Source organism: Miniopterus natalensis, chromosome 15 (genome assembly GCF_054644295.1).
Source record: "Miniopterus natalensis isolate mMinNat1 chromosome 15, mMinNat1.hap1, whole genome shotgun sequence".
NCBI classification, from domain to species: domain Eukaryota; kingdom Metazoa; phylum Chordata; class Mammalia; order Chiroptera; family Miniopteridae; genus Miniopterus; species Miniopterus natalensis.
In genome coordinates this window covers 37,237,489-37,263,118 of record NC_142095.1, presented here as the reverse complement: position 1 = coordinate 37,263,118, position 25,630 = coordinate 37,237,489, and the positions used below count along the sequence as shown (strand labels likewise).

Below are 25,630 nucleotides of genomic sequence, written 5' to 3'. Positions count from 1 at the left end.
CTTAGAACTGTCAACCAAATTCGCTGGCTTAAAGGCAGGAAAATGAACTGAAATGTTTAGATTTTTAACTAATGTTTAATCAGAGGTTGGCTGTTTAGTTGGTGTTGTGCTAATGTTTTTACTACCAAGTAATAGTAATAAAAGAAAGAAAATAAACACCCCACTCCCAACCAATGTTAATTGAGGTTTCATTTTACAGAAGATTTTGTAAAGAGCCCAAGTTCTAGAGTAGTCTAACATAAAATACATTTTTTCCCCCGAGATGCACACACTAAAAACTCAAAATGGTTTTAGAGAAAATTGTGGTAAAAAGTCCTCATTTCCCCGCTTATCTATCCATGGGGAGATGATCTGCTGACAGTTGTCACAGGCCACTTATCCAGGACTGCTATGACCCATACCACTTCGCAAGTCTGGGGGGTTCTGGGCTCTCTGCTGTTGGTCTCCAGGCAGCCGGGTGCATACGGAATGAGCTGGCCCCAGGGTGGCCTTTGCCATCAGTACACAAACCACATGCAGCAATGGGACCTGTTAGCTCATGAATGGGCAGTACATTTAGGGCACCCCGGCCAAAAGGTGCTCTTTTTGTGTAAATGTAAGCCCATCCATTAAAACAGATATAAAATATCTTCACACAAATAGATCCAAGTTATCTTGCAAATGCTGTTGCAAGAAAATAGTGCTGTTACTATTTTAGGCCACTGGAACATAATTCAGTCAAAGATATGAGAAGAGATACATTCCCTTCACAGGATAAATGTTTTTCCTCTGACTTTGATGTCAGGAAGGGTGGAAGAGAGTTCACACATAGTGATGTATCTGTTATCAGTTGACGTATTTCAGAGGATATAAAAAAAGAGCAAAACATTTCCAATCACCATTATGAAGCCAAAGTAACTCCTACATGCAACAAAGGTTATAAAGGAAGAGCAAAAACAGGTTGAAAAGTTTCAGAAAAAAATCCTTTGATTAAAAAAAAAGTATAAGCTTGGGCACAAACAACAAAAAATAAAAATAGTCCAAAGCACGTCACGCTGCTTTGCTGTGTGTCACACGCAGGAGCAGGCTCCTTACACACAACGCTGCGGAACCTGTTACCTTCAAAACAATCTCAAATGCAAAAGTAGCAGTGAAGACATAATCTGCGTAACCTAGTATCTGGAAAGCAAACAGAGAATTGAAACTATTATTGCTACAGTCAAGGTTGAGTATATGAGGATCAATGAAAAAGCCATTACCTTTAACAGGATTTCAACAGTAAAGATGGCTGTGAAAGCATAGTCAAAGTAACCCAGTATCTGAAAGGTATAACAATGAAATGAGAAAAAAGCATCCGGACAAACGCCACAGCCATACGCCCATGGGTGGAATCCCGCATGCAGTCAGAGACCCTCCCGGGATAAGCCTGCCTCTCTCGGGGTGAGAGCAGAGATGCTCGTAAATGCCCCACCCGGGCCAATTACGGCTCCTCTCAATAACCCACAAAGAGCACTTGGAAATACTTACCTCCTTTAACCACTTATGCCGACTCTCCCCATTCTCACGTCTCAGACAGAGGCTCATTTCTAAAAGCGCTTTATTAATAACCTTTTCTCATCAGAGCACCACAGTGACAAATTACTTGTGGCACCAGATAAATTAGAGTCTTACACACATCTTGAATCTTTAACTGCATTTTTGGCTGAATTAAATATGTTGCCATCCAGCTGAGCTTTAAGATTGGTGGAGAAATGTAAATTATGATGTAAGGGCCATTAGATGGGGCCAGAAGCTTCCACGAGTCCCCTCCAATTTCAGTCCATTTAATCAGGGAGCAAACACCCTCTGCCCACCGCTGTGCGGGCTGGATAAGTCCTCAAGGGAGAGTTTCACTTAGCACCTTGCTCTCTGATCTAGCACTGCTCTCTCCCAACACTGATTTTTAACCTCGCTGGGCCCACTCAAAGAACAGATGACCTGGTTTTTGAATGATCAGTTCAAGACACTTTGTCAGTATTCCTGAAAATACCGTCTACTCTCCAACCAGCCCAGTCCTGTTTGCCCCTTCTGGGGTCTTTGCCTTTTCTCAGAGCCATGGGGGAGGAGAGTGGGGCAGGTGGGCTGCAGCAAGAAGTCTGACCACCACTCAACTGAGACTGCTCACAGGGAACCTCGGCCACAGAGAAGGCAGCTGAGGCTGCCAGTAGAAGCCGTCTTGGCTACTTATTGTCACGACAATTGTGCTCTAAGGTTTGAAGGAAATGAAGAGATCAGAGCTGGAAGGGAGTCTGGTAGCCATCCAGGCCACTCCTTCCATTTAACTGATGAGGATACTGGGGAGAGTGTAGGGGATGCCTGCTCGGGCCACAAAGCCAGTCTTGGCGTTGCTGAGCACGGAGCTAGGCCTGCGGAATGCTAGTGGAGAGCCACGGGCCCTGCTGTTTAAGTATGGGGTCCACCCCAGGGAGCCCTCTCCTGCTCCGTTACAAAAGGGTGAGGACCTCTGTTTCAAAGGCCAGCTCTCCTCAGCTTAAGTTTAAATTCTCTTTTCAGAGAGTATTCATGATCCAAAGTGAATTTAAAAAATTGCTGGGACCTGTCTGTGCATCTGTGTTTCTGACCAGGCAACGCAAAGCATTTCCCGTATGCACAGGCTTCTGCCTCAAAAGACACTGCTGCCCACAAGCCAACAACTCGGCCTGGTGCTGAGGGTCAAAGCTCTTAGATTCACTCAGCTTCCATTCTCTTTTTCACTAATAACTGAGGGAAGGTTAAAAGGCAAAGCAAGACAAAAAATACTGCAAGATTGCCATTACAATGAATTACAATTACAATTAATATCTAAAGTAGTCAAACCCAGAGACAGAAAGTAGAATGGAGGTGGCCGGGGGCTGGGGCAAGGGAAGTGGGGGGCTGTTCAGTGGATGCAGTTTCAGCCACACAAGATGAGTGGGTTCTGGAGACCTGCTGTACAACGCAGTGCCTATCACTACAAACACCATCTTGTACACTTAAAAATGTGTTCAAAGGGTAGATCTCATGTTAGGTGTTCTCACCACAATAAAAAACAAAAAAAACACACAAAATTGTAGTATTTTAAAGGCAGTACCATTCTTGGGAAAAGCAGCAGGGAAATAAACTCATGGGGAAGTAATTACAATAAAAAATGAGAATGTGAGGCCCCCGTGCAAATGAACTCCGTCCATCTGTTCTAGTAGCTCCCAACTAGTCTTGTCGTGTGATGATATTTTCCCTTTGGGTCTCATTGTGATGATGGAACTCGGTGCATCTGAATGCAGAGATTAAGACAGGCTCAGGGCCGTTATCTTGGTGTTTATCTTCCTGTCAGAGTGTGTGTTTATCAGTCGGATGGGCTGGGTTTGCCAGGCCTCAAACCAAGATGCTGGAAATGGAAAGATAGCACGCGGGTTGGCTGTCACGACCGAAATCCTGGGGCGCTGATCTGGTGACTTGTCTTAATCCTCAAGTCTCTAAAATCTCACGAACAGGAAGAGGTCCCACCCAGGCCAGGCGGCAGCAACACCTGATGGCCTCACGGGCTGGGGGCGGCCTTCTCCTGCAAGGGTTTCTTAGTTACCGTCTGAAACTGCGCTACAGTACCGGGGCCGAGAGGCAGCAGCCGCTGGTCTTCCAAACTGTCTCACTTTGGGACTGTTCCCAGAGCTCAGCTGACCTGCTAAGATGGAACCTCTTAGGCAAGACCAGCCTGGGTAGCATTCTTCCCAGCAGGTGCAGTGCAAGGTTGCTACCCTACGTTCGTTATGAAGCTGATTAATAGAAAACTTAACCCTCCCCTCATTTTCTTCAAAAAAACACCTCCTGCCCCACCAAACGAGTTCTTCCTCTCCACAGACCCACTCAACTACATGCTCCATCATCTCCCTAACTTGTGTTTTTCCCAGTAACAGAGCCAGGCAGCTTTGTGAATTTCCCTCTACATAGGACAGAAGTCTTCCCCTTCACCCTAAGAGCTCCTGGGCACAAATCACATCTAGTTTCAGGTTTACTTTCTCTCCTGCTGGGTGCTTCCACTAGGCAGAAATCTCAAAATAGGCACAGATGAGAATCTGGGGAGAAAAGAGGGACCAAAATATTGGCAGCAAGGAATGGAAAGGAAGAGAAGTGGGGTCCCTGAATACACTAAGTTACTGCAGAGGATTTAAAATGAAGTTTGCAATACATGATTTGAGAAAGGTTTGTCCTGACAAAACAAAACCCCACTGGTATTTACAAACCTGAACCGTGAAATGCCTGCAGGTAAACAAGATGCCTACTCTAGCTTTTAGCCTCTCGGGCCTCCGCAGGCCCTGCCTGGACGACAGGAGAGGCCAGCGCTGACCCAGGGGGCCCCAACCCTCCTGTCCTCACCCTCGCTCGGTGGCTTACAGTGTTCCGGAAGGAGTGGCTTCGGATGGGGTCCTCGGCGGCCAGGGACGCGCTGCTGAGCATGATGAAGACCAGGATGAGGTTGGTGAAGACATGATGGTTGATGAGCTTGTGGCAGCCCACGCGGATCCTGTGGGTAGAGCCAGCACACGGATGCAGCCCAGCCAGCGCCCCCAGCATGCTGACACAGGCCAGGCAGCAGACAGCTGTCGCCTGCGCCGCCCAGGCCCCACCCAGCAAACCAGGACCACCTGACCATCAGCCCCTCAAAACCCCTGCACGGTAGACCCCAGGGGCCCTGAGCGCCACGGCTCTGCGTGGGAGCGCCAAGGACACCATTCACTGAGTCCTTCAATGTGAGGATCACCACCAGCCAGCTGAAGGAGGAGAAACTGAGGCTTAAGCACGTGCGAGAACTTTCTTAGTAAGGACCGGAGGCAGATTTCCAACCCCGGGCTGACTGTGACATTTCCCACCACAACCTGAAGCCCGGCGCTTACTCTCCTCACTGAGAAGGGAGACTGAGGTGAGAGCTCATCATCGGAGCAGCTCACAAAGAGTGGGAGGGATCCCTGTCCCACACTGCAGCTGGGCTGTACCAAAATATGACTGTAGCAAGGGAGGCTTGGCGAATGCCTGTCACGGGCAGATTCGGTCACAGTGCCTCATCCTAATCATCATCATCATCATTATTTGGAATTGGCCCATAATGAGCACTCCTGAGGATGTGAAGTGAGAGTTACATCATCACATAAGAATCTCACAAGGATCTGACTGTACCATGTGATAGAGCCATCAGAGTCCCGCAGTCCTGTGAAGCCAGCCGGGCAGTGCACACCCAGGCCCCAGCCTGGCCCGGCCCTCTCGACGGCTCTGTGGGCCACCTGAGCCTCTCCCACTGCCCCTGACATCCCGGGAGCTAGTCAGTGCCTGTCTACCCTTAACCTCAATACTTGACTTTAGAATTTAAAGATTTTTTTTTTTGCCTACAGAATACATGTAGGTTTTCCTCTGGAAAGATTTTTCACTTTTAAAACAAGTTAACTATATAGGAAAGTGACACCTTCCTTCAAATCCTCCTTTTGGGGCTGCTTAAGGCTGAGATGTGCCCTGTGGAAGGCTGACAAGCTGACAGCAATGGAGTCTGGGAAAGGCCCTCCAGGGCCAAGGGCAAGAAATCGATCTATCCCTTCAATAAATGTGGACACAGTGGACTACAGGTGTCAGTAACACCAGGGACACCCAAACTCTCACCAGTGTAGAGCAGTAAAAACTATCATCAAATCGTCAGGTCTCTCAGGACCGCAGCCTGCCTTGCTTCCCACCTGTGTCTCCCCGGGGCCTGTGAATTACACAGTGTTCTTCTCCGACAGCCAAGAACTACTCCTGCAACTCTAGAAACCTTTCCTCCAGGAGTCGTTTATTCCCTCTGGCATTTCACTCAATCCCAGATGATTTAAAACCTAGAAACCAGCTAGTAAATAAGTGTCTTCCTCTTCCAGTACCTGGGAGCAATTGCCACACTCCTGGTGAGCACCTTACCATTTTAATGTGAGAAGCGCTATTTTTAAGCAGGATATCATCGAGCTGAATTGACTAGCGCCACCTATAAAATATCCTCGAGCAATATGATTTATTGCCAGAAAACAGGGAAAGTGATCACAACTACACTAGATCTCAGGATGAAGAGGTGGGGCAGAAGTTGGTCTCAGAATGCTCTTCCCCCAAAGCATCTTAACAGAAGACCCACTTGTGAAGAAAGCATCCTCTGGATGGAAAACACTTCACAGGTGACCACCCAGGGAGCACCAGAGCCCCGGGCTCCGGAGGGGCAGCAGCTATTTCACCACTGCTGAGCCCAGGGCAGGGGTTAAGGGGAGGAGAAGGGGGAATGAGCTCCTCCCAGGACCTGGCCGCAGCCCTGCAGCCCCTACATCCAGGCACAGAAAGGCTAGGGAGCCCTGCCAGGCGTGGCTCAGCAGCTGAGCATCGACCTAGCATCCAGGCGATCGGGGTTCGAGTCCAGGTCAGGGCACATGCCTGGACTGAGGGCTGCAGCCAATCAATGACTCTCATCATTGATGTTTCTATACCTCTCTCTCCGTCTCCTTTCCTCTCTCTGAAATCAATAAATATATATTTTTAAAAAAGGCTAGGGGGAGATGAGCAGAAGACAAAGGCAAAGCCCAGGATGGGAGGGGAGCTCCTACGTTCAGGTGCAAGAAGGGCTGCCCCATCCGCAGCCACCCTCCCCATCGCCAGCGGCCCTTGTGCAATCTATATAGTCGCAGGGGAGACGCAGCAGTGAAGTGACTAGGAAGAGGGTATTTACGGGTTGGTCTTGCTGAGGATGAAGAAAGCGCTCCCTTCAGGAATGGGGACGATCTTCTCTTTCATGTTCAGCTCTGAGATTCTACGAGGACGGGGCCCGGCAGGGACCTCAGGCTCCTCCTCCTCCTCCTCTTCTTCCTCTTCAGCTACTTTAAATGAGACACATTTTTATGGGCATGAAACAAAGGCTGCATCTGGGTTTTAATTATTCTCAACTTCACATGAAAATTTAGCTTAAACGTGAATAACGTCTATCAGCTTACAAGAATCAAAACCCTTTAGAATGTGGACTATGGCGGGGCGGGCGGGAGACTGAGAAGCTTGCCTGTACGTGACTGTGTCTACGTAGTTGTGGGAACGAGGTCCCCGGCAGCTGAAGATCTGAGCACAGGTAAAAGGTGACAGCAGCGGGACTCTCACTGCCATACCCCGGCACCCAGCTGTGTCCCCTTCACCTGCTTGCTTGCTCAAGCTTCAGCCCCCCAAAAACCATGTGGGACTTCAAATCACACATGATCAATCCCCCAAGCTCCTCTCCCTCCACAGTCCCTCCTGCATCAGCCAATAAAGGCACCGGTCAAACGGGAAAGTGTCAGGTGAGTAGCAGTAACTGGTTCCCTCCTAGAGAGATCTCCCCCAGCAAAGGTTGGTGATCCTGACCTGCCTACGCTTTCCCTCCCACCATCTGGAATTTGGGTTATGTAAGCTGCCTGCGACCAAGACAGAAAGCAGGGGACTGGGTTCACGGCCTCGGTGACCGCAGCAGCCAGTCTCGGACTCAGCCGCCGATCACAGAGTGGTAGCAGAGCCACGTCACTCAGGAGCCGAGGGCCACCATACCTGGCACATCGCAAGGTGGATAGGGGTCCTTGTCTTCTTCTTCTTCTTGGTAGTCATCGACTGTAACCTAGGACGGACGACAGAGAGGTCTCGGGAGGAAGGGAGATTCCGGCAAATGCACGTCAGAGGGCCACGGTGGGGACTCCACCCTGCCACTCGGCACGGGGCAGGAGTTCCCTTCAAAGTGAGCACAGCACCCGTGGGGCAGCAGGTGCACCAGATGGTGACTCTGCTAAAGAACCAGGTCTGAGGGCAGATGAAGAGAAAACTGGTACTTCTCCCAGCCACGGTCACAGCACCCAGAATCGTCACCTACTGACAGTGAGCAGGGCAGGGACCTCGCTGATCTTGTTCAGTCTCAATCCCCAGAATCTGACACATGGTAACCATGCAAAAAGTATTTACTGCCTCAGTGAGCAAACAACCAAATGAATGAAAGACCCAGAGCCGTCATCCGTGGGACGAGGTTTGACAGTACAGCCCTGCGCACATGTAGAGCATGATCCTGCGATCTCCTTTCGGGGGCAGATAGCCATTAACAACCCTGATTTCAATTCCCTCTGAGAAGACCCTAATGCAGGTCAGGTCTAGCCATGCAAGTCCGATAAAGAAAAAATAAGTAGTCCGACCAGTCAAATACTTAACATGCTGGTTCTCTGGTAAAATATTGGCTGACAACCAGCCAAGTGCCTAAGTTCCCTCCGAACCCCTGGGAAGCCACACTCGCCCAAACATCACACAGCACACGTTCACGGCCGAAACGGCACATTCATGGTGAATCGTTTTGAAACAAAAAGGGGAGACGTGTTTCAGACCTCATACCTTGTTGTCACTGTTGGCCATCTGGTTGACTTCCGGCTTGTTCTTTTTATTTTCCAGGCTTTCTTTTCTGCAGAGGAGAGAACCCAAGTAACTATGTTACTGCGAATAAATACACTAATCAGGGCTCTGAATCAACAGTGGCCCAAGGAAGGACAGAATTTAATTGGAAACAACCCTAACAGCAAGCACACAGCACAACCCACACTCAGAGCTTCCTGTTCATTCAGTGCGCTGGATTCATTACACGGATCATCTTATTAAAATTCTCATCCAAAGGCTAATCAGCATTGAATGCATCGTTTATTTTATGGTGCCAAAATTAACCGCAATGATTCTTTAGGCATGGGGACGTGTGACTCCCACTCTCAGCCCTGAGGGAATGAGAGCCAACAGCCTGGGTTCTGCCCCAGATTCCATCCTTTTGGGTCAGCCCCACGTGGCCACCCACGATCACCACAAAGCATCAGCGCGGGGCCGCAGCGGCTGTGGAGCCTGCGCATCTCCACCCGGCCTCACCTGCAGCTGGCTCCCCTGAGCAAACACCTTGGGTGAAAACGGGATTACCTGGCAATCTTTTTCCTTTCCTTTTCTTCAGCTTCCTCTTTCTGAGCAGTATTCAAACTTTCAGCATCAGCCAAATTGTCTACAGCGATGGCCAAGAAGACATTCAGTAGAATATCTAATTTGTACATTTTAAGGGTATAACGTCTTTCTAATGCCTTAGGGTCAACAATAACAATGTCGCACACCCCCTGCATTCTGGGAGGCTGGTAACAAGTGACTGTCCCCTAGTGCTATATTCACTTGGTAAATGGGACCAGAGCCCTGTTTTTTAAAAAAACAAAAACAAAAAAACAAAACTAAACTAAAACACTATAGAAGACAGTCTGGAAAGAAGCAAAATTAAGATCCACTAAAATCCATGAAAACCTACAAGCATCAACATTTCATTTCACGCCTGTGTGCATGCGTGTGCACCTCTACACATCTAGGTAGCTATAGCTAGGAAACACATTACATATCAGATAATCTGTAACACAAACATGCAGTTTTTATGCATTTTGCAATTTCCCTTTATGCATTTTGTTTTGTTTCATTTAAAACACACACACCCATAACATGTATATTCGGGGCATGCCTTCCGAAATAGACCCCTTTATAGGCTACGCATTATGCAAATGATGATCCCGTTTCACAAGTCAGTCTGAGCCCTTCTCGCCTGAAACGGCCTTCGGAGTGTGCAGACACTGCATTCACGGCACATCCACTGACTGCGCGTGCCCGACTTACTGCCGGATGGTGCTGGACTGTTCTCTTGAACAGGCCCACTGCGGCTAAATCTTTTACTGTGGTTGAATTTTATTTTTCCAAATAGTAAAAAATTAGGTATTTGAACAAGTTATAAGGTTTTTGGCTTTTACTATAACGTTGCATGTGCCATTTCCATGAATGAATGAAAAAAAATTTCTGAACAAGGTTTCCAAATCAGAGGATGCCTGTTTCTTTCTTGCTAGCAGTTAGGTGCACGTTTAAGAAGCAGAGAGATCAGACGGCAGGCAGTCGAGACGGCTCCCTTCTTTGACTAAGCTTCTCTCGGGCTGAGCGCAGCCACCAGCAGGCAGGAGCCCGGGACCTGGGACAGGAGCGCAGACCACTGCTCCACACGCCCTGCGCAGCTGAAATCTCAGGTGAGTGCTGAACATGCAAACAAACACAACCTAACAAGGGACCGATGATGAGCTGGCTTCCAGGGGATTTCACGCTAGACTAATCCAGGCAAGTCTTTCAAGAGGGCAGAAACGTGAGTGAATTATATTAAGACTTTCGAACCGGCTTTGAGATGCTAGACTATTTTTTAAACGAGCCCCTGCGAGCCTGAGGTGGTATCCGTACGTTTGTACGATAGGTCCTCCACCAAACATTTACTGAGGGCTCCATGTGCCAGGTCTTACGCTAGGCAGGGAAGACAGAGAGATAAAGCAGACACAAGCAAAGGAATGGGGAGGGATCCGAGTTTTCGGAAGTCTAGACTTAGAGAGTACCTCTGGGCAGGGAATAGGACTAAACAAGTTGGAGAAAAGTTACACAGCTTGGAAAAGCAACAAGCCACTGGATATTTAACCTTCAAAGATGTACAGATCAGCAAAGTAACATTAGACTCAGGGGAGCTTAGGTCAACCCACCGCAGATGGGTCCCCATCAGTTACGAAGGGTCTTAAGAAGACATAACTGTGCCCCACCTCCCAAGGACGATGGCAGAGAGAGCCACCTGGCTTTGCCCGAAGCTATCCTGTGGGACCTGCACAGGAGACTCGACACCGAGGGGGCAGCCGCTGGTGCGGCCCAAGCTCCGTCTCAGGCTCCCCGCCCCCCCCAAGCCTGCTCTCCTTCCTCAAAGCCTAACCGGGGCTCGGCCTCTACTGTGCTGCCCCGGCCGCAGTGAAGGAGAGCAGATAAAACAGGTAAGGGCGGTCGCCTCCCCGACACAGCAGCCACCACGCCACGATGGGGACAGTGAGGGAGAGGACACGGCAAGAACACGGCGCCGGCCAGCCTGAAGGATACAGTTCCCGCAAATGAAGAGAATGATGAAGTAGATGCAGACGATCATGCCCGAAGACGACGGGCCCCCGTAGGCCATGATGCCATCATACATCACAGCATTCCAGTCTTCACCTGTCAGAATCTGAAAAGCCAAAACGCGGGTCAGCCGGCGGGTGGCCCGCCATCCCCAGCGTCTCCGGGGCTCCTCGGCGGCTGCCTAAAGCTGGTTTAAGCTGCCTGTCACTGTCCGCTCTGCGCTGAACAAATCCACCTGTTGCCCGCAGAGTTTTCAAAACATTATTGTTAATCACACAAATACATGAGTTAATTGTTTGCGCTCCTGGATCACGCCCCAGCCGTTTCAGTCCCCTCCCAGCGAGCACGCAACTGGGGTTGTCTCTCTCCAGGGCCTTTATCTACGGATTTAAACACATAGGCACGCTCAGAGGAAACGGGCCGTTGGTGTCTTCTCTGATTTATTACGCACAGAGGGTATTATACTATATGAATTTTCTGCAGTTTGCTTCCCCCTCCCCCGAACAATATACTCTGGAAACTCTGTGTGTCAATAACTTCATTTCATTCTTTTTTTTCTTTTTCTTTTTTTAACCCTCACCCGAGGATATGTTTTTATTGATTTTTGAAAGAGAGGAAGAGGGAGAGAGAGAGAAACATCAGTGTGAGAGAGAAACATCATCGGTTGCTTCCCGTACTCGCTCCAATCAGGAATCGAACCCTCAACCTTTTTGGTGCATGGGATGATGCTCCAACTGACCGAGCCACCCAGCCAGGGCTCATTTTATTCTTTTTAAATGCTGCCTCGTATTCCACATAGTTATCCAACTGTGGAAATGGAGAATTGTATCTGAATTTTTACAAGCAGGGAATTCTCTAAATATCTCATGTAAATTTACAAACTACCTCATCACAGTAGATACTAATAACTACCTGAATTTCAAATATAGTCCTTTCTACTGATGACACTTGACAATTCAATCCATCATGAAATAAAACCAGAAGAACATGAACAGCCATTTTAAAATACAATACCTTCCAGAAAAAGAGAGCGCACAAGAGAGAGGAGAGAGAGCGCTCCTGTATCATCTATCTGGACCAGACACTTTAAAAATTAAAACTGCAGTGTGTCACCCCATCCATCAGAAAAGTGGTCAAATGATTTGAAAGGATAAAGCAATTTATAGAAAAGGAACTATAAATGGCTCTTAGTCACATGAAAAGACATTCAGGTTCACTCCTAATATGGGAAATATGAATTAAAACTACAAGATATCATTTTCACCAATCAGACAGGCAACAATCAGAAAGCTTGAGCAGCTACTGCGGTGCACAGAGTGAGGCGATGGGCGGTCTCCACGCCCCATCCCTGGAGGGTGAACGTAAACACTGGCAAGGAGAGTATTTGGGCAAGAGCGTCAAAGTTGAACATGAGCACATGCCCTTTGAACCAGCAGACCTCAGGAATTTATCCTACAGATCTACTCTCATACAGGTGCCCCAAGGCATGTGTTCAAGGTCACCCGCTGAGGCAAGACTGGACAACATATTCATCAGCAGGGAACTGCTCCATGAATTATGGCACATCCATACCACAGAATTTATGCAGCAGGGAAAAGGCGGTGGCTGCCTTTTATGGACCAATAAGGAAGGTTCTTAAGGACACTTCAAGTGATAAAAAGCGAGATGGGAATCAGCGTGCAGAATGAGCGCCATCGGTATAAATTCATCCGTAGGCAGGCAGGTAAGTTAAATGACTTATATTTGAGCAAATATATCTCAAAGAAGACACGAGAAGCTGTTTAATGATGGTTGTCTCTTACAAGGAGGAGTGGTGGGTGGGTGAGGGAATTGTTAGTTTATGCCCTTCTATAATGTTTGAATTTTGTGCCATACACATGTATTACAAAATGACCACCACACAGGTTTCTCTGAAAGAAATCAGAAAAAGGAATGACTAACCAGTGGCCCCAAATTCAGTGTAATTACCAAAAAATTCAAAAATTAAGCATAATTCTGTCACAGCCTATAGCAGTGACAGAAATTCCATTCCCCTCAAAATGGCCAAGTGGGAAAGACTCTTAGAGATCATTCCTTCTAGTCTCTTTTTTTCCCCCCCAGAAAAGGATAGTGATTTCCCAGGGTCACAAAGCTGAGCCACACGGGCCCTAGCTGCCCACTGCTTCTCCCACCGGCCCTGACGCCTCTCCAGCAGGGCCCCGGAGCTCCCTGACACGGCATGGGAAAAGCCACAGGGCTGACGGGTCTGTTAAATTCATCTATCAGGCTCTGTCCAAGGAAGGGCCTCAGCTCACAGCTCAGGAAGATGAAGAAGGGTTTAGAACAACTCGGCTTAGAGCCGGGAGTGGTGGAGAGGCTGCTGCCGTCTTGCACTGTCGCTCGCTCTTCAGCCTCATCGCTCACAGGGCCCCAACCACACAGACACCCTCAGAGGCCATGTGTCTTCATTACATCACATCAGGGAGGGCAGGAAAATGGACAGCAGAAGGCTGTCACAACTCTTTTATCATGCTAATTTCTCTGAGCACTCCGAAGCATTAGGGCTTCAGAATTCACTCCTTTGCATAAATCTGTTATAGTCAGGATTACAAAACTTGCCTGAGATCAAAAATTAGCACAGAACCAGAAAGGGATTGTAGAGCCTATCTCACAGAAACCCCAGGGCTAGTGGTCTTGCAAAAACATTAAATCACATCGCGTAGACAGCAGGATTAAGATGGCAAAAATGTGTCAGAGCATCCTTGGGGCGGAGGTTACTAATGAAAATGGAGTCATTTTGTCTCACTGAGTTGTGGACAGACAAGAAGGCACCCCGTAAACTGCTCCTTGGGGAGGGCAGACGGGAGGGCTTACCTGGAACACTGTCAGCAGCGCTTGAGGGAAATTGTCGAAGGTGCTCCGCTTGGTCTGTGTCTCATCGAAGTTAAACTTGCCTCCAAACAGCTGCATCCCAAGCAAAGAGAAGATGATGATGAAGAGGAAAAGCAGAAGCAGCAGCGACGCGATGGACTTCATGGAGTTTAACAGCGATGCCACCAAGTTGCTCAGGGATGTCCAGTGCCTGCAAGTCAAGATGAAGGTGTGAGCCCAGAGCGCAGAACATCACCCAACTGGGGATGCGGCTCACTGCCACCTCGTGCTCAGAAAACACTCGCAGCGAGATCCACTTGCCCTTACCTGGTCACTTTGAAAATCCGTAAGAGGCGCACACAGCGAAACACAGAGATCCCCAGGGGAGACATGATTTCCAGTTCCACCAAGATCGTTTCCGTAATTCCACCACACACCACGAAACAATCAAACCGGTTAAAGAGAGAGACGAAATACGCCTGGAGGCCCAGGCTATACATCTTCACCAGCATCTCGCAGGTGAACATAGCCAGGAGGACTTTGTTCGCGATATCTGGAAAGACAAAGGGGCGAGTGTCCTTGGGAGCTCATCGTGGGGGTGGCTCAGTCCTCCCCTGCCCCCCCGCCCCGTCCCTGCTGTTAATGCCCAAGCTCCTCAGCCCCTCTCTCTGCTGTGGCCTCCACTGCAGAAACGTGGCACTAACATGGACGGCCTGCTTCTCTGCCCGGTTCCAGTCCTGCTGCTGCGCTGCTTACGCTCATGACGCTGGAGAGGGTCCTTGGTCTCTGGGCCTGTTTCACTGACTATAAAATGGGGAGGGGCAGTTCACCACATAACCTCTCATGCTTCCTAGCCCTCAAAGCCTATGATTCTTCGTTTAGACCATCATATTATATTTCCTATTTCCATCAATCACAAAAGCTCTGTCTGGTCTTGCTCACAACACCACCCTATAAGAAGTTGCCCATCAAGGTCATTTCTAACATCAGCAAACACCTCCCAGCAGGCTGGAGAGCTGGACAGAAAGATTTGACATGATGTAAAGACAGGCCTTCTCGACAGCTCAAAACTGTCACACTCAAAACGGGCTGTCTCTAGGGATGAACTCCCACACCACACTGCTGGGACATTCAAGGCAGGGGAACAATCACTACTTGCCAAGAATACTATACGGGGAAATAAAGCTTCCTTTCAGTGGGCGCCGGGAGAAGGATGGAGGTCCCTTCTCACTGGAAGATTCCCCAATCCTAGGTTGTCACAGGGTGAGGACAATGAGATGCCCCAGCGTTCGTCAGCTCCACGGTGCTTCGTTCAACCCACGCAGCCTGCACCCCCATGTCAGCAGTACCCGGTGTTTGGACAGTTCTACTTGTCTTCCAAGTCAGTGCACACTAGAAACTCTCCTGCACTTATCACACATCGAGCAGGGAAGACTAAGGTGCAGTGGACAGCCTCGGGAATCCCCCATTGGGAACCAAAAGAGAAGGGCCTCTGCTTATACCTTGAACCTGCGTCAACCAGTCAGGCTGGTTGTAGTGCTCGGAGGAAATGGTTAAGGTGTTGAGAAACACCAAGACAATAACCAGCCAGTAGAACGTGACAGACTTCACGGCCGCCCTGCATCTTCTGCGACTGAATCGGTTCCAGCGACGCCAGCGGCGGCTGCGAGAGAAGCAGACGGTTATTCCCTGAGTGGCAGACACAGCACCTGAGTGTCCAATAAACATCACTGGGACATCACCTGTCTCCCACACTGGAGGTCCAGATTGGGGGGGGGGGGGGCAAGAAGGAAAGACAAAAACAAATGGCCCAGAAATGAACAGAACTCACAATACAAATGACGTTGATCTTAAAATACAACTCTTTAAAGTACTATATCTTGATCTGATCATGCTATCAGTTTCCTTCCTATGGCTCTAGATAGCTCCATAAGCTGTCACACCCAGTCTTCAAGCCAGTTAGAAAATCTAGATATTCACAGATCCGTGTGCAGATGCAAAACTGAGCTGTCACGCATATGTGGTTCACATTCCCACCATATGGTGCATGGATCTGCTGGCGAGAGAGCCACTTAGCTTATCATTACATCTCTCACAGCATCTCAATCATCATACAAAATTGATCAGGCAACGAAGTGCTCCAAAACCACAGCTTTCCTTTTAGGGAAACTTTCTGTCCTTTCTTAAACCTGGGAGATGTCTCTGGAACCTGGCAGGGCTGTCAGAGCTGAGGAGGACATGAGTCTTCCTACTGAGTCATCAGGTGCCCTTTCTAACTAGTGATGCTCAAAATATACCTTTAGGAGAAGAGCCAATATTGAATCGTGTTTTCGTACAAATAGAACGAGCTGAGCCCGACAGACAAGTAGCATGTCCTTTACTGACTTTCAGTTCTGGTTTGTAATTAGGGAAAGTATTCTCTCCATTACCCTGTCTCCCTAGGGGAAACGCTCCCTGCCACAGGATGGTTTGGTGAAGTGGGCTGTGCTCTAGGGGCCTGAGTCAGAGGACTCTCCAGGCTATGTCTAAGCGGCTGTGTGGCTGACTCAGCTATGCTGCTGTTAAAAACACTGAAATCAGGGACCAGGCAAAGAGCGTTGTGCTAACTCTTCAGCAAGACTTGGAACAAACAAGGTGCATTTTGTTATTGCTCTTGCTGTGTGGTTTCTAATGATAATAGCAGCTGGAAACATGATGACAGCAAAGAAAATTTCTACAGAGGACACTGAGGACTGTCCCCTCCAGGCTGGACTCCTCGGTGATGCATAATTCAGTACAAACAAGCAAGGTGTGCACTAATCTGAATAGGATCCAGCCTTGAGGGGGGGTCTACGCTGCACTGACAAGTCACAGGTGTCTCCCTAATCCAGGAGACCTTAACGTCATATCCCTGAAATCCTGCAGCACTCCCCATCTTGCCCCTCACTGGGTGCTGAGTACCCAGACTCTGTGCCAGGCACTGGGCATATGGAGATGAAGGAAGATAGGCCCCATGGCCTGGTCCTGGTAAAGCATGCAAGGTTATAAATTATCAATCCAAGGGCTATTCCTCAAGGTATCAGGTACAGGAGCAAAGAGAAGGGAGCTGCAAACACTCTTTGTAAGAGTCAGCACATCTCTGACAAAGTGAAATTTGGGCTGACTCTCCATGGTTGCGTAGGAGTTCTCCACAGGGCAGAGGGAAGAGCACTCCACTCAGAGGAGACTGCGGGACCAAAGGGACTTTGGTGAGAAGAAACAGCGTGTGTGATATGTTTGAAACCCGAGAGTAATAGAGAGCAAGAAAGAGCTATCGAAAGATGAGGTCAGACAGTGAGCCATGGCCAAATTATGAAGGAATTTACATGCCCTCTGGCAACAGGGGGTCATGGAAGGGCTTTTCATTTTATTTTTAAAGTCCAGTTTATTGAGATATAATTTACAGGTGATAAAATTTACTCTTTTTAGGAACACTGTTTGTAACCGCCACAACAATTAAGATATACACTATTTCCATCACTCGAAGAGTTCCTTCATGGCCCTTCTGGTCAATCCCCTCTCCTCACCCCAGCCACTGACAACCACTGATCTGTTTTTTGTTTTAATTGTTTTGCTTTACCCAGAATGTTTTATAAATTGAATTATATAATACAGGGTAGGGGAAAAGGTAGGTTTACAGTTGTGAGTACTCAAAACACAGTTTCTTCTTGTATTGTTATTAATTACTGTATTATTTTCCATACAAACAACTAAAAACCTACCTTTGCCACACCTGGTATACAGATTTTGGGACTGGCTCCTTTCACTTAGCAAAACTGCTTTTCAGATTCATTTGTGTTGTTGCTTCTATCAGTTTTTTCCTTCTTATCGCTGAGCATTTTTCCATCATATGGATGAACTACAATTTGTCTACCAGTCACCATTTGATGGACATTTCAGTGATTTACGGTTTCAGGCAATTATAAATAAAACTGCCATAAACACACACAAAATTTGTGCAGGCATATATCTTCATTTCCCTTCTATAAATACCTCAGAAGTGGGATTACTGGGTCATAAGGTAAATATGTGTCTAACTTTATAAGAAACTGACCATTTGTTTTAAAAATGTCTGTGTCATTTGACAAGTATGAGTGCATGAGGATTCCCACTGAGCTGCATCCTTGTCAGAACTTAGTACTGGCAGATTTTTAAATTTTCTAATAGCCATGTAGTGGTATCTCATTGTGATTTCAACTTGCATTTTCTTAATGGCCAACAGTCATTTCACATGCGTATTCACTGCCCATTTCTCTTTTGGTGACATGCCTCTTAAAATCTATGGACCATTTTTTATTTGGTTGGTTTCTTATTACTGACACTATTCTTTACATGTTATTTTTTATAATATTCTAAGAACTCATTCTTTATCAAATATGTTTTGCAAATATTTTTTCTTCCGGTCTGAAGCTTATCTTTTCATTTTCTATTGAAGAGCAGGAGTTTTAATTTTCATGAAGTCTAATTTATCAGTTTTTTTCTGTTGCGGCCAGTGCTTTGGGTATTGTATCCAAGAAAATCTTTGCCTAACCCAAGGTCACAAAGATTTTCTCCTGTGTTTTCTTCTACAATGTTTACAGTTTTAGGTTTTACATTTAGTTCTGTTCAAGTTCATTTTTACATATAGTGATCAAGTGTTTTTAATTGAAAAAGGACATTTATATGGAAGGAAACACAAATCGCAGGCATATAGTTCAATGAACTTTTACCAACTGACCATGTAACAGAGCAAGAAACAGAACATGACTAACGCCTCGGAAAACCTCTTGAAACTCCTTCTACGAAAAACTTTTAAGCAGAAAAGCGACAAGAAGTATTTCTCCTGGAGAAATTACTCCAGGAGGGAATATGAAGGGTTGATCAGTGGCAAGAAATTGTTCACTGTTGCGTCTTGTTGGTTTGTTTTGGGGCGAAATCTTCAGCACCTACTAACTACATTTCTCTCGAAGACAGGTGCTTCATGTTTACTGGGCAGATTGATCTTCTCTATAAATACTGCACCCAGAGAGCAAAATGCAAGTCTAGAGCAACTCCATGTAAAATTCAAAAGTTAAAGGTAACAAACCCACACACATGCTTAAGAAAAAAACAGAAGGAAGGTACTGACCTGAGCTTGGATTTTGAGATGGCTTGACTGAAAGAAAGACAAGAAGAACATCATTTCTGTGAGGAAGGTTTAAGCATACACTCCCCGCGCCACCAGCCCCCATGTCAGCTGAGATATCGGAAAAGCCATGCACAGCAGCCTGGCTCAGCACCCCAGTTCCAGCAGCAGGCTAGCTGGGGTATTTGCAGAGCAGGAGTGAGATGCTGCCAGGCCAGGCGGGCCAGGCTGAGCACCATCCAGAGCCCTGGCAAGAGAAGACCCTTAGCCAGATACCCTGTGCAGCCATGGCACAGGCAGTGATGCCAGGGGTCCTTCTCTCCCCTACCCATGTTCCCCAAAATGAAGTCAGTGGGGCCTCTCCTGCCTGCAGCTCAGCCCCTCATCTCAGTAGCAGTATGTGCTGCTGCTGTAGCAAATGGAGCACTGGACTAGGAGTCTTGGCTCCTCTATTCACTAACTGAGTGAATCTGAGCAAGCAGCACACCTTTTTGAGACTCCGTGTTCTCGTCTGTAAAATGGGAAAGACAAATCCATTTCCTGCCTACTTCACCATGTTGTAGGGAAGGCAGAACAAGGGGAGGAGGCAGATTCACTCTGTAAACTGTTGAGTATCCTGCCCATAACACATCATTTTTATGTGCCTCTGCCAAGGAGATCAAATTCTCTTAAAAACCACACCTGTTTTTCGCAGAGATAAGACCTCAAAGATACCAGACGGAAGCAAACAAAACAAAACTGCATGGGTCCCCCCAAAGCAGGCAGTGCTCTGCACATTCCACTCTGCTGGTCCCTCACTGCTGCAGTCCAAATCCTCTAGAAAAAAGCCAGTGGGGGTTAATGTGATGGCGCCCTCCACTGTTAGGAGAGGGTGGTGCAGGGCTCCCAAAAAGTGCTGCGAGCAGAGGGTAGGGTCTCCCATCACCCAGCGGCTGTGCATGAGGCTGGGAGAACCCGAGTGAAGGGAAACTGAAATATGGAGCATGTCCTCGCAGCCACTCTGCCATACAAGCTCTTCTCCAATGCACCACCGCCAGCACCAAACCAGGAGAGAATCTGGCCTTTACCCCCACCGCCGACACCCAGAGGGCCCAGCCGTGGCCGCGCCGCTCCTTTTCCACCAGCACCTAGTGGACACAGCGGGACGTGGGTTACCCGGCGGCCCGCGGCAGGCTGCACCCCAGGGGACGGCTGCTCTACAGGAAGGGGCCCGGAGGGGCCTGGGGCGGGGGAGGAACAAGGGGTCCAGGGGCAGTCCACCCGCCCCTTTTGGCCCTGAGGCTACGGGCCCCGTGCTTGGCAGAAATCTGGGGTGTCTCCCTCACATTTGCTTCTCTAAGACGATGCCGGCAGAAGCCAAGAGGGCAGGCAGCCTCCACACTCACCAGAGAGTTCCCCAGCAGCCTTGGTTCTCGCCTTCGCCACTTACGTTCTCCGTGTTCACAGATTCCGTCTCGCTGGTCGGCATGCTGGCTGTGGGGAGAAGAAAGCGCTTCAGATGGCACACAGGAGGTGCTGCACGCCCGGGGGGGCGGGAGGCAAGGCCTGCCACCAGGCAGACCCCCTGGGAACCGGGGAGGAGGGCAACGAAGGGCCCTCAGGGGCTTGACCAGCACCAGGAAGCCCTGAGAAGCGAGGCACCTCCACAGCAGGAGAGTCTCTGCTTCCATAACCTTCCCGGAAAGCCCAGGGTCCCCACGAGGAAGAAATTCTGTCCATCCAGATGTTTCCCAAGAAAAGTGAGACTGAATCCTGTCACTGCGCTTGGTACCAGCTTATTGCACTGAAGCCACCAAGACATCTCAGGACAGCCACGTCGTTGCTTGCCCCAGCGGGTGTACTCTAGAAAATCTGTGAATGGATCATACTTAATGAACACATTCTTAGTTAAAATATATCAAAGGAGAGGAGGAATTGTAGACGGAGGAGTCCATGAAGATCCCAGGCACAAAAACCTTTATAAAAATGTAAGAGCTGTACTTATTTTTAGTTAATTTAACTAATGTCTAAGATGTGTTGAGCTTGTGAAGCCAATATGTAGAGGCTCTTGCCAAAAAAGCCAGGACCAGAGCACTAGGGAAGGAGAACTTATGGGTAAAAGGAGGTGTCCTCCAGCCCAGTGACCAGAGGGCAGAGCTGACTGTGGTCCCAGGGCCGCTGAGGTCTTTGGGCACTTCTCCCTCCTCCACAGCAGGATGTGAAGCAGAAGTGGAGGAAACGTGGGAATGCACCCACAAGAGCAGGGAGGCCCAGGGACCCACCATCTGGCACTTGAGCATTTTTTTCACATTCACCTGATTCAACCCCATACACATCATGAGCATGTGCTGGAGACCCGGTGGTGAAAGGGTTGCAGGGCACAGAGAGGGGCACAGCACTGCCCCTGCCCTGGAGGGCCAGTGGGAGAGGCAAGCCCCCGATGGATTTCAACTAACTGTGAAATACAGAAATGCAGAGCCCCTCAGGGGTCTGGGCAAGGAGTTCCGGAAATGTGTAGTAAGAAATGACTAATTCTGCTCTGGGGTTAGGAGAGGTCATGGGAGACTGAAACATGGGAGAATCACCCAAACACATGCACAGCTTTTCCCTGGTGCATAATTTTGAACTGGAACAACTGTCTTTATAAACCTAATGGGGTCAACAGGAAAGTCTTCCCCTTTGTGGCCTCTGCCCACATGGTTCCTCTTAGCAAGGACGCCTCGGTTTCATCCACCAAAACTGGTGGTGGTGCCTGAGCACTGTGGTGGAGGTTCTGCGGCCAGCCCAGGTGTGGATGCGGAGGGCTGGGCCAGTGAGCTCTGCCGGTGCGGCTGTGCCCCGCTCTGGAACAGGTGTGGGCGGAATGGTAAGGACGAAGGCGGACATCACTCGAAGGGCCCAGAGGCCTGAGAAACATCTTTTCCCAGGGCAACAGAGAAGATCCCTTTCCTTTTGTGAGCACCCAGTAAATTGAGCCTGCCTGAGTGAGAGTCTCAACAGCCACATCCAGGAACATTTAGGCAAAGGTTTCCAAGGAAAGGCCAAATGAGCAGAATTACAGACCCACAGCACACAACCAGTATTCACGTGGAATAACCTTTTTCTTCCTTAGTTAAGTCAAAAGAAACCAACTACAAACTTTGATTCACTTTTTCACAACTCCATGCAAAAAAAAAAAAGGGACAAAAACAAACAAACCAAAAAACTCAACAATCCAATCATGAAAAAACCTTTAACAGAAAGCTCTAGAGCAGGGGCAGGGAACGTCCACATCTGGTCCTGTCAAGGCAACAGCAGGCGGGACTCGAAATTCAATAAATCTAGGCAAATAATCTAGGTTTTCACAGCTAATTTTTAGTTGATAATTTGTATGGCCCTCAAATTATGTTATAAATATCTAAGTAGCCCTTGACAGAAAAGAGGTTCCCCACCCCTGCTTGGGTGGGGCGGAAACAGACTCCCTAGGATGCTCCTGCAGTCCTCTTCTCCACGACTGTTCCAAGCCTTGGTTTCAGCAGGAACACTAAAAAGTTGTAAAATTCAACAAAGTTCATTGTCATGGGTTCTTCCCATGGGCTCAGCCTTCTTTTCAAGAACAGGACAAAGAGCCTGGCTGGGCGTAGCTCAGGGGTTGAGGGTCGACCCAGGCGATCGGGGTTCAATTCCTGGTCGGGGCACATGCCCGGGTTGCGGGCTCGATCCCCAGTTGGGGGCGTGCAGGAGGCAGCTGATCAATGACTCTCTCATCACTGATGTTTCTATCTCTCTCTCCCCCTCTCCTTTCCTCTCTCTGAAATCAATAAAGATATATTTAAAAAAATAAAAGAACAAGACAGGACAAAGAAAATCAGTGGGAGACCCTTACGAATATGACCATGAACCATCTCTGTGAAACATTTCTCTTGGTGGTCTAGGAGGACAGAAGTTGAAAGCACTAGGACACAGGTGGAGGCTGGGGGTCATCCTCAGGCCCCCGTTAGGCGCTGACTCCCTCCAGGCTTTAGTGTCCTGGTCGTGCTCACTTCCATCTCTAACAGTTAACTACTTTATGGTTCTAATATTACTCATATCATAGCTTTAGTTATTCTTTTGAAAAGAACTTCTTCTGAACAGGCTGAATCTCGGCGGCTTTTATTCTCCAGGGCCATGTCCCACGATGATATCAATACAGTTGCTGCATCTCATTTCTAAAGCTTCCTTTTTCAAACAATATGACTGGAGCAGATTAAAGTAGATACTGCTAATGGGGAGGGGAACATCCTTTTGCATTTTTGGCTGTATGCCTGCTATTAGTGAATGAAATGCACTAGTTGCTCTCCAGACTAAGTGGGGGAAAAATAAGAAAAAAAGCCAAACTCCTCCAACAGCAACAAAGACAGACTAATCATGCGGCGCAGCTTCAGGGCCGCACTGGAGAGAAGTCCTCCTGCTCTCCAAGCTGACTCTATCCTGCAGGTGGGGTGGGACGGTGGCTGAGAGCAGGCTCTCAGGTCAGCCAGATCTAAGTTTAACTTCATGTTGGTGAACAAAGTTCTCCCAGGCTCCGTGTTACCATCTGCAAATTGGGGAGTACCTACCTCTCAGGGCTGCTGGTAGAACTAGATGAGATGAAACACACAGTGGATCATCCTAGAGTGAGTCACATCACAGTGGGTTATCCCCGATCGGTCTGCAGTGTCAGGCAACCAGGGAGGCTCCTGAATGGTAACTCTATTATCTTGGCAAAGTTCTTATAGAGCTCTCTGGACACAAAGCAACACTCCCCGTGTGGTCCAAATCCAGTGCCCCTCCCTTCCCCCAACCACTTTCATTACTACAGGGAGGCATCTGGGGCGAACAGTCTTCCTCACTCTCAAATCACTATTGGTTTGTATCTCTCCTTCCTACACTGAGCTCTTTCTGTCGACTTAGCCTGTTGTGGGGATAGCAACTTTTCTATTAAAATTATTTGACACCTACAGGACCACAGGCCCATAACAAATGAATTTTTCCAGAATAATGTCACCAGGGCTGAGGAGGAGGGGACAGTGACTATGCTAGAATTTGGTGACCTCATTTGGTCCTGGAAATGGACCTTGGTCCAGTCTCTAAATCTGAGCCAGAGGAACCAAGGTATGGCAGTCTTTCTATCTGCTCCAGCCTCTCCCTCCTTTTCCAAAAGTATAGAAAATGTCAGGCCCCGGGGGGCATAAGCAAGGAGCCTATACGCACATTAAAACATTTCACCCTTCACTTGCACTAGGCATTCATTTTTTTAAATGTTAATCTATTGATACGAGCTTCACCTCACTTAGCCCCAGTATGATCTCATCTACATTTTCAAAACAGGAGACAGGAGCATCACAGACTATTAGAACTGGAAGGGGCTTCTGAGGTTACATGAACAAGCTCTGTGATTTCACAGATGAGAGAGCTGACCAGCTGGCCTCGGGGCACACAGCTCAGGCGTGAGGAAGCTCTCCTGCTTCCCCTCAGCATCCTTCCTATGTGCCACCCTGCCCGTGGCTGTGGCACATACTTGAATACACTGGTACACACTTTGGTACTGGTCTATGTTCGTGTATACAGTGGTTTATACTTAAAACTCCACAAATCAAAAACGCTCCAAAAGCCAAGCAAACCCCCCTTACCCACCTGCATTGGCTTGCTGCCTAATGGCCTTTATTAACCCCAAGAAACGGGACATAGAGCCTGATCACTTACCAAAGATCAGCTCAGAATGTGGACAGTACAGAATTCAAGCTGATAAGGTGACCACTGAAACTTTATAAAAATCCAAATAGAGAGAATTATAGAAACCCAAGTAAGTAAACCCACAGGCAAATGACTGGAACACGTGCCCTTCTCCCTGACTGCCCGCCTTCTGTCCCCTTCAGCAGGGGTCCAGTGTTAATTACTAACAAGTAGCCAGGCCCAATAGGATGTAAGAAAAGAGGCCCCTGGGACCACCACGTCACCTGCCTGCACCAGACCCTCCTGCAGAAGCGAGCTGGGGACTGTTTGCATGTGGAGAAGCCATAAGTCATTTCCCCTCACATGGTGCAGGGAATTTTCTGAGTTTTTTCGAGGAAGTTTTAATTTTTTAAAATATAAATTTAAAAACTATTTTCAGTGAATCTTGGTGAAAGCAGGCATTAGGACAAGCCTGGTGTCTGCAATGGGATGCTGGCTTGCACTGCAGTTTACCTGCTGAAAATCTGGGGAGCTCAGGGCCTCCGCTTTGTGATCTATTCCAGGCACTGAGATCTCTGGGGACAGCTCCAGGAGAGACACTTAGGCTTCCAGTGTGGGTGCACTGTGAAGGGGCTCTAAGTGCTGCTGTGGGGGAGGAGAGGAGGCCAGGCAGCAGCCCGGCCCACCCTGGACTGTAGGTGAGAGATGCCAGGGCCTTCCTGGCAGCCTGAGTCACATTATTTCTCTCCTGAGATCTTGTACTGGGCCTAGGTGCCATCATAGGCTCAGAGAAAAAGAAACCAGGGAAATACACTTTCTCTGGCCGGTGTAACAAAGAGCATTTTCACCAAAGCCTAAACGTGCCTCTCTCTCCTCTCACTCTGAAGGACAACATAGCTGTCAACAAAATCTGCATGGCTTGTGAATTCAGAGGGAAATTAACAAACACATACACACATACACACACACACGCGCGCACGCGATGAGTCTGTGTAAGGGTCCAAGTAGGCAGCCCCAGAATTATAGAATTACATTCATCATTACCAG

General features: G+C 48.3%; 1 protein-coding gene across 4 annotated transcripts in view; it reads right to left on the bottom strand.

Annotated features, from left to right (window-relative positions):
• The window catches only part of CACNA1D (calcium voltage-gated channel subunit alpha1 D), a 286,732-nt gene that overhangs the window by 64,724 nt on the left and 196,378 nt on the right, over positions 1-25,630 (bottom strand). For all 4 annotated transcript variants that reach the window (XM_087825031.1, XM_087825030.1, XM_087825033.1 and 1 more), the window contains exons 10-21: positions 20,317-20,404; positions 18,935-18,961; positions 15,312-15,472; positions 14,137-14,362; positions 13,813-14,020; positions 10,945-11,065; positions 8,944-9,058; positions 8,380-8,446; positions 7,558-7,624; positions 6,719-6,866; positions 4,387-4,516; positions 1,239-1,298 (exon numbers count right to left, since the gene is read on the bottom strand). In XM_087825031.1, the coding sequence (XP_087681157.1) occupies positions 1,239-1,298; positions 4,387-4,516; positions 6,719-6,866; positions 7,558-7,624; positions 8,380-8,446; positions 8,944-9,058; positions 10,945-11,065; positions 13,813-14,020; positions 14,137-14,362; positions 15,312-15,472; positions 18,935-18,961; positions 20,317-20,404 (1,418 nt within the window). The remainder of the gene's footprint in view (positions 1-1,238; positions 1,299-4,386; positions 4,517-6,718; positions 6,867-7,557; positions 7,625-8,379; positions 8,447-8,943; positions 9,059-10,944; positions 11,066-13,812; positions 14,021-14,136; positions 14,363-15,311; positions 15,473-18,934; positions 18,962-20,316; positions 20,405-25,630) is intronic.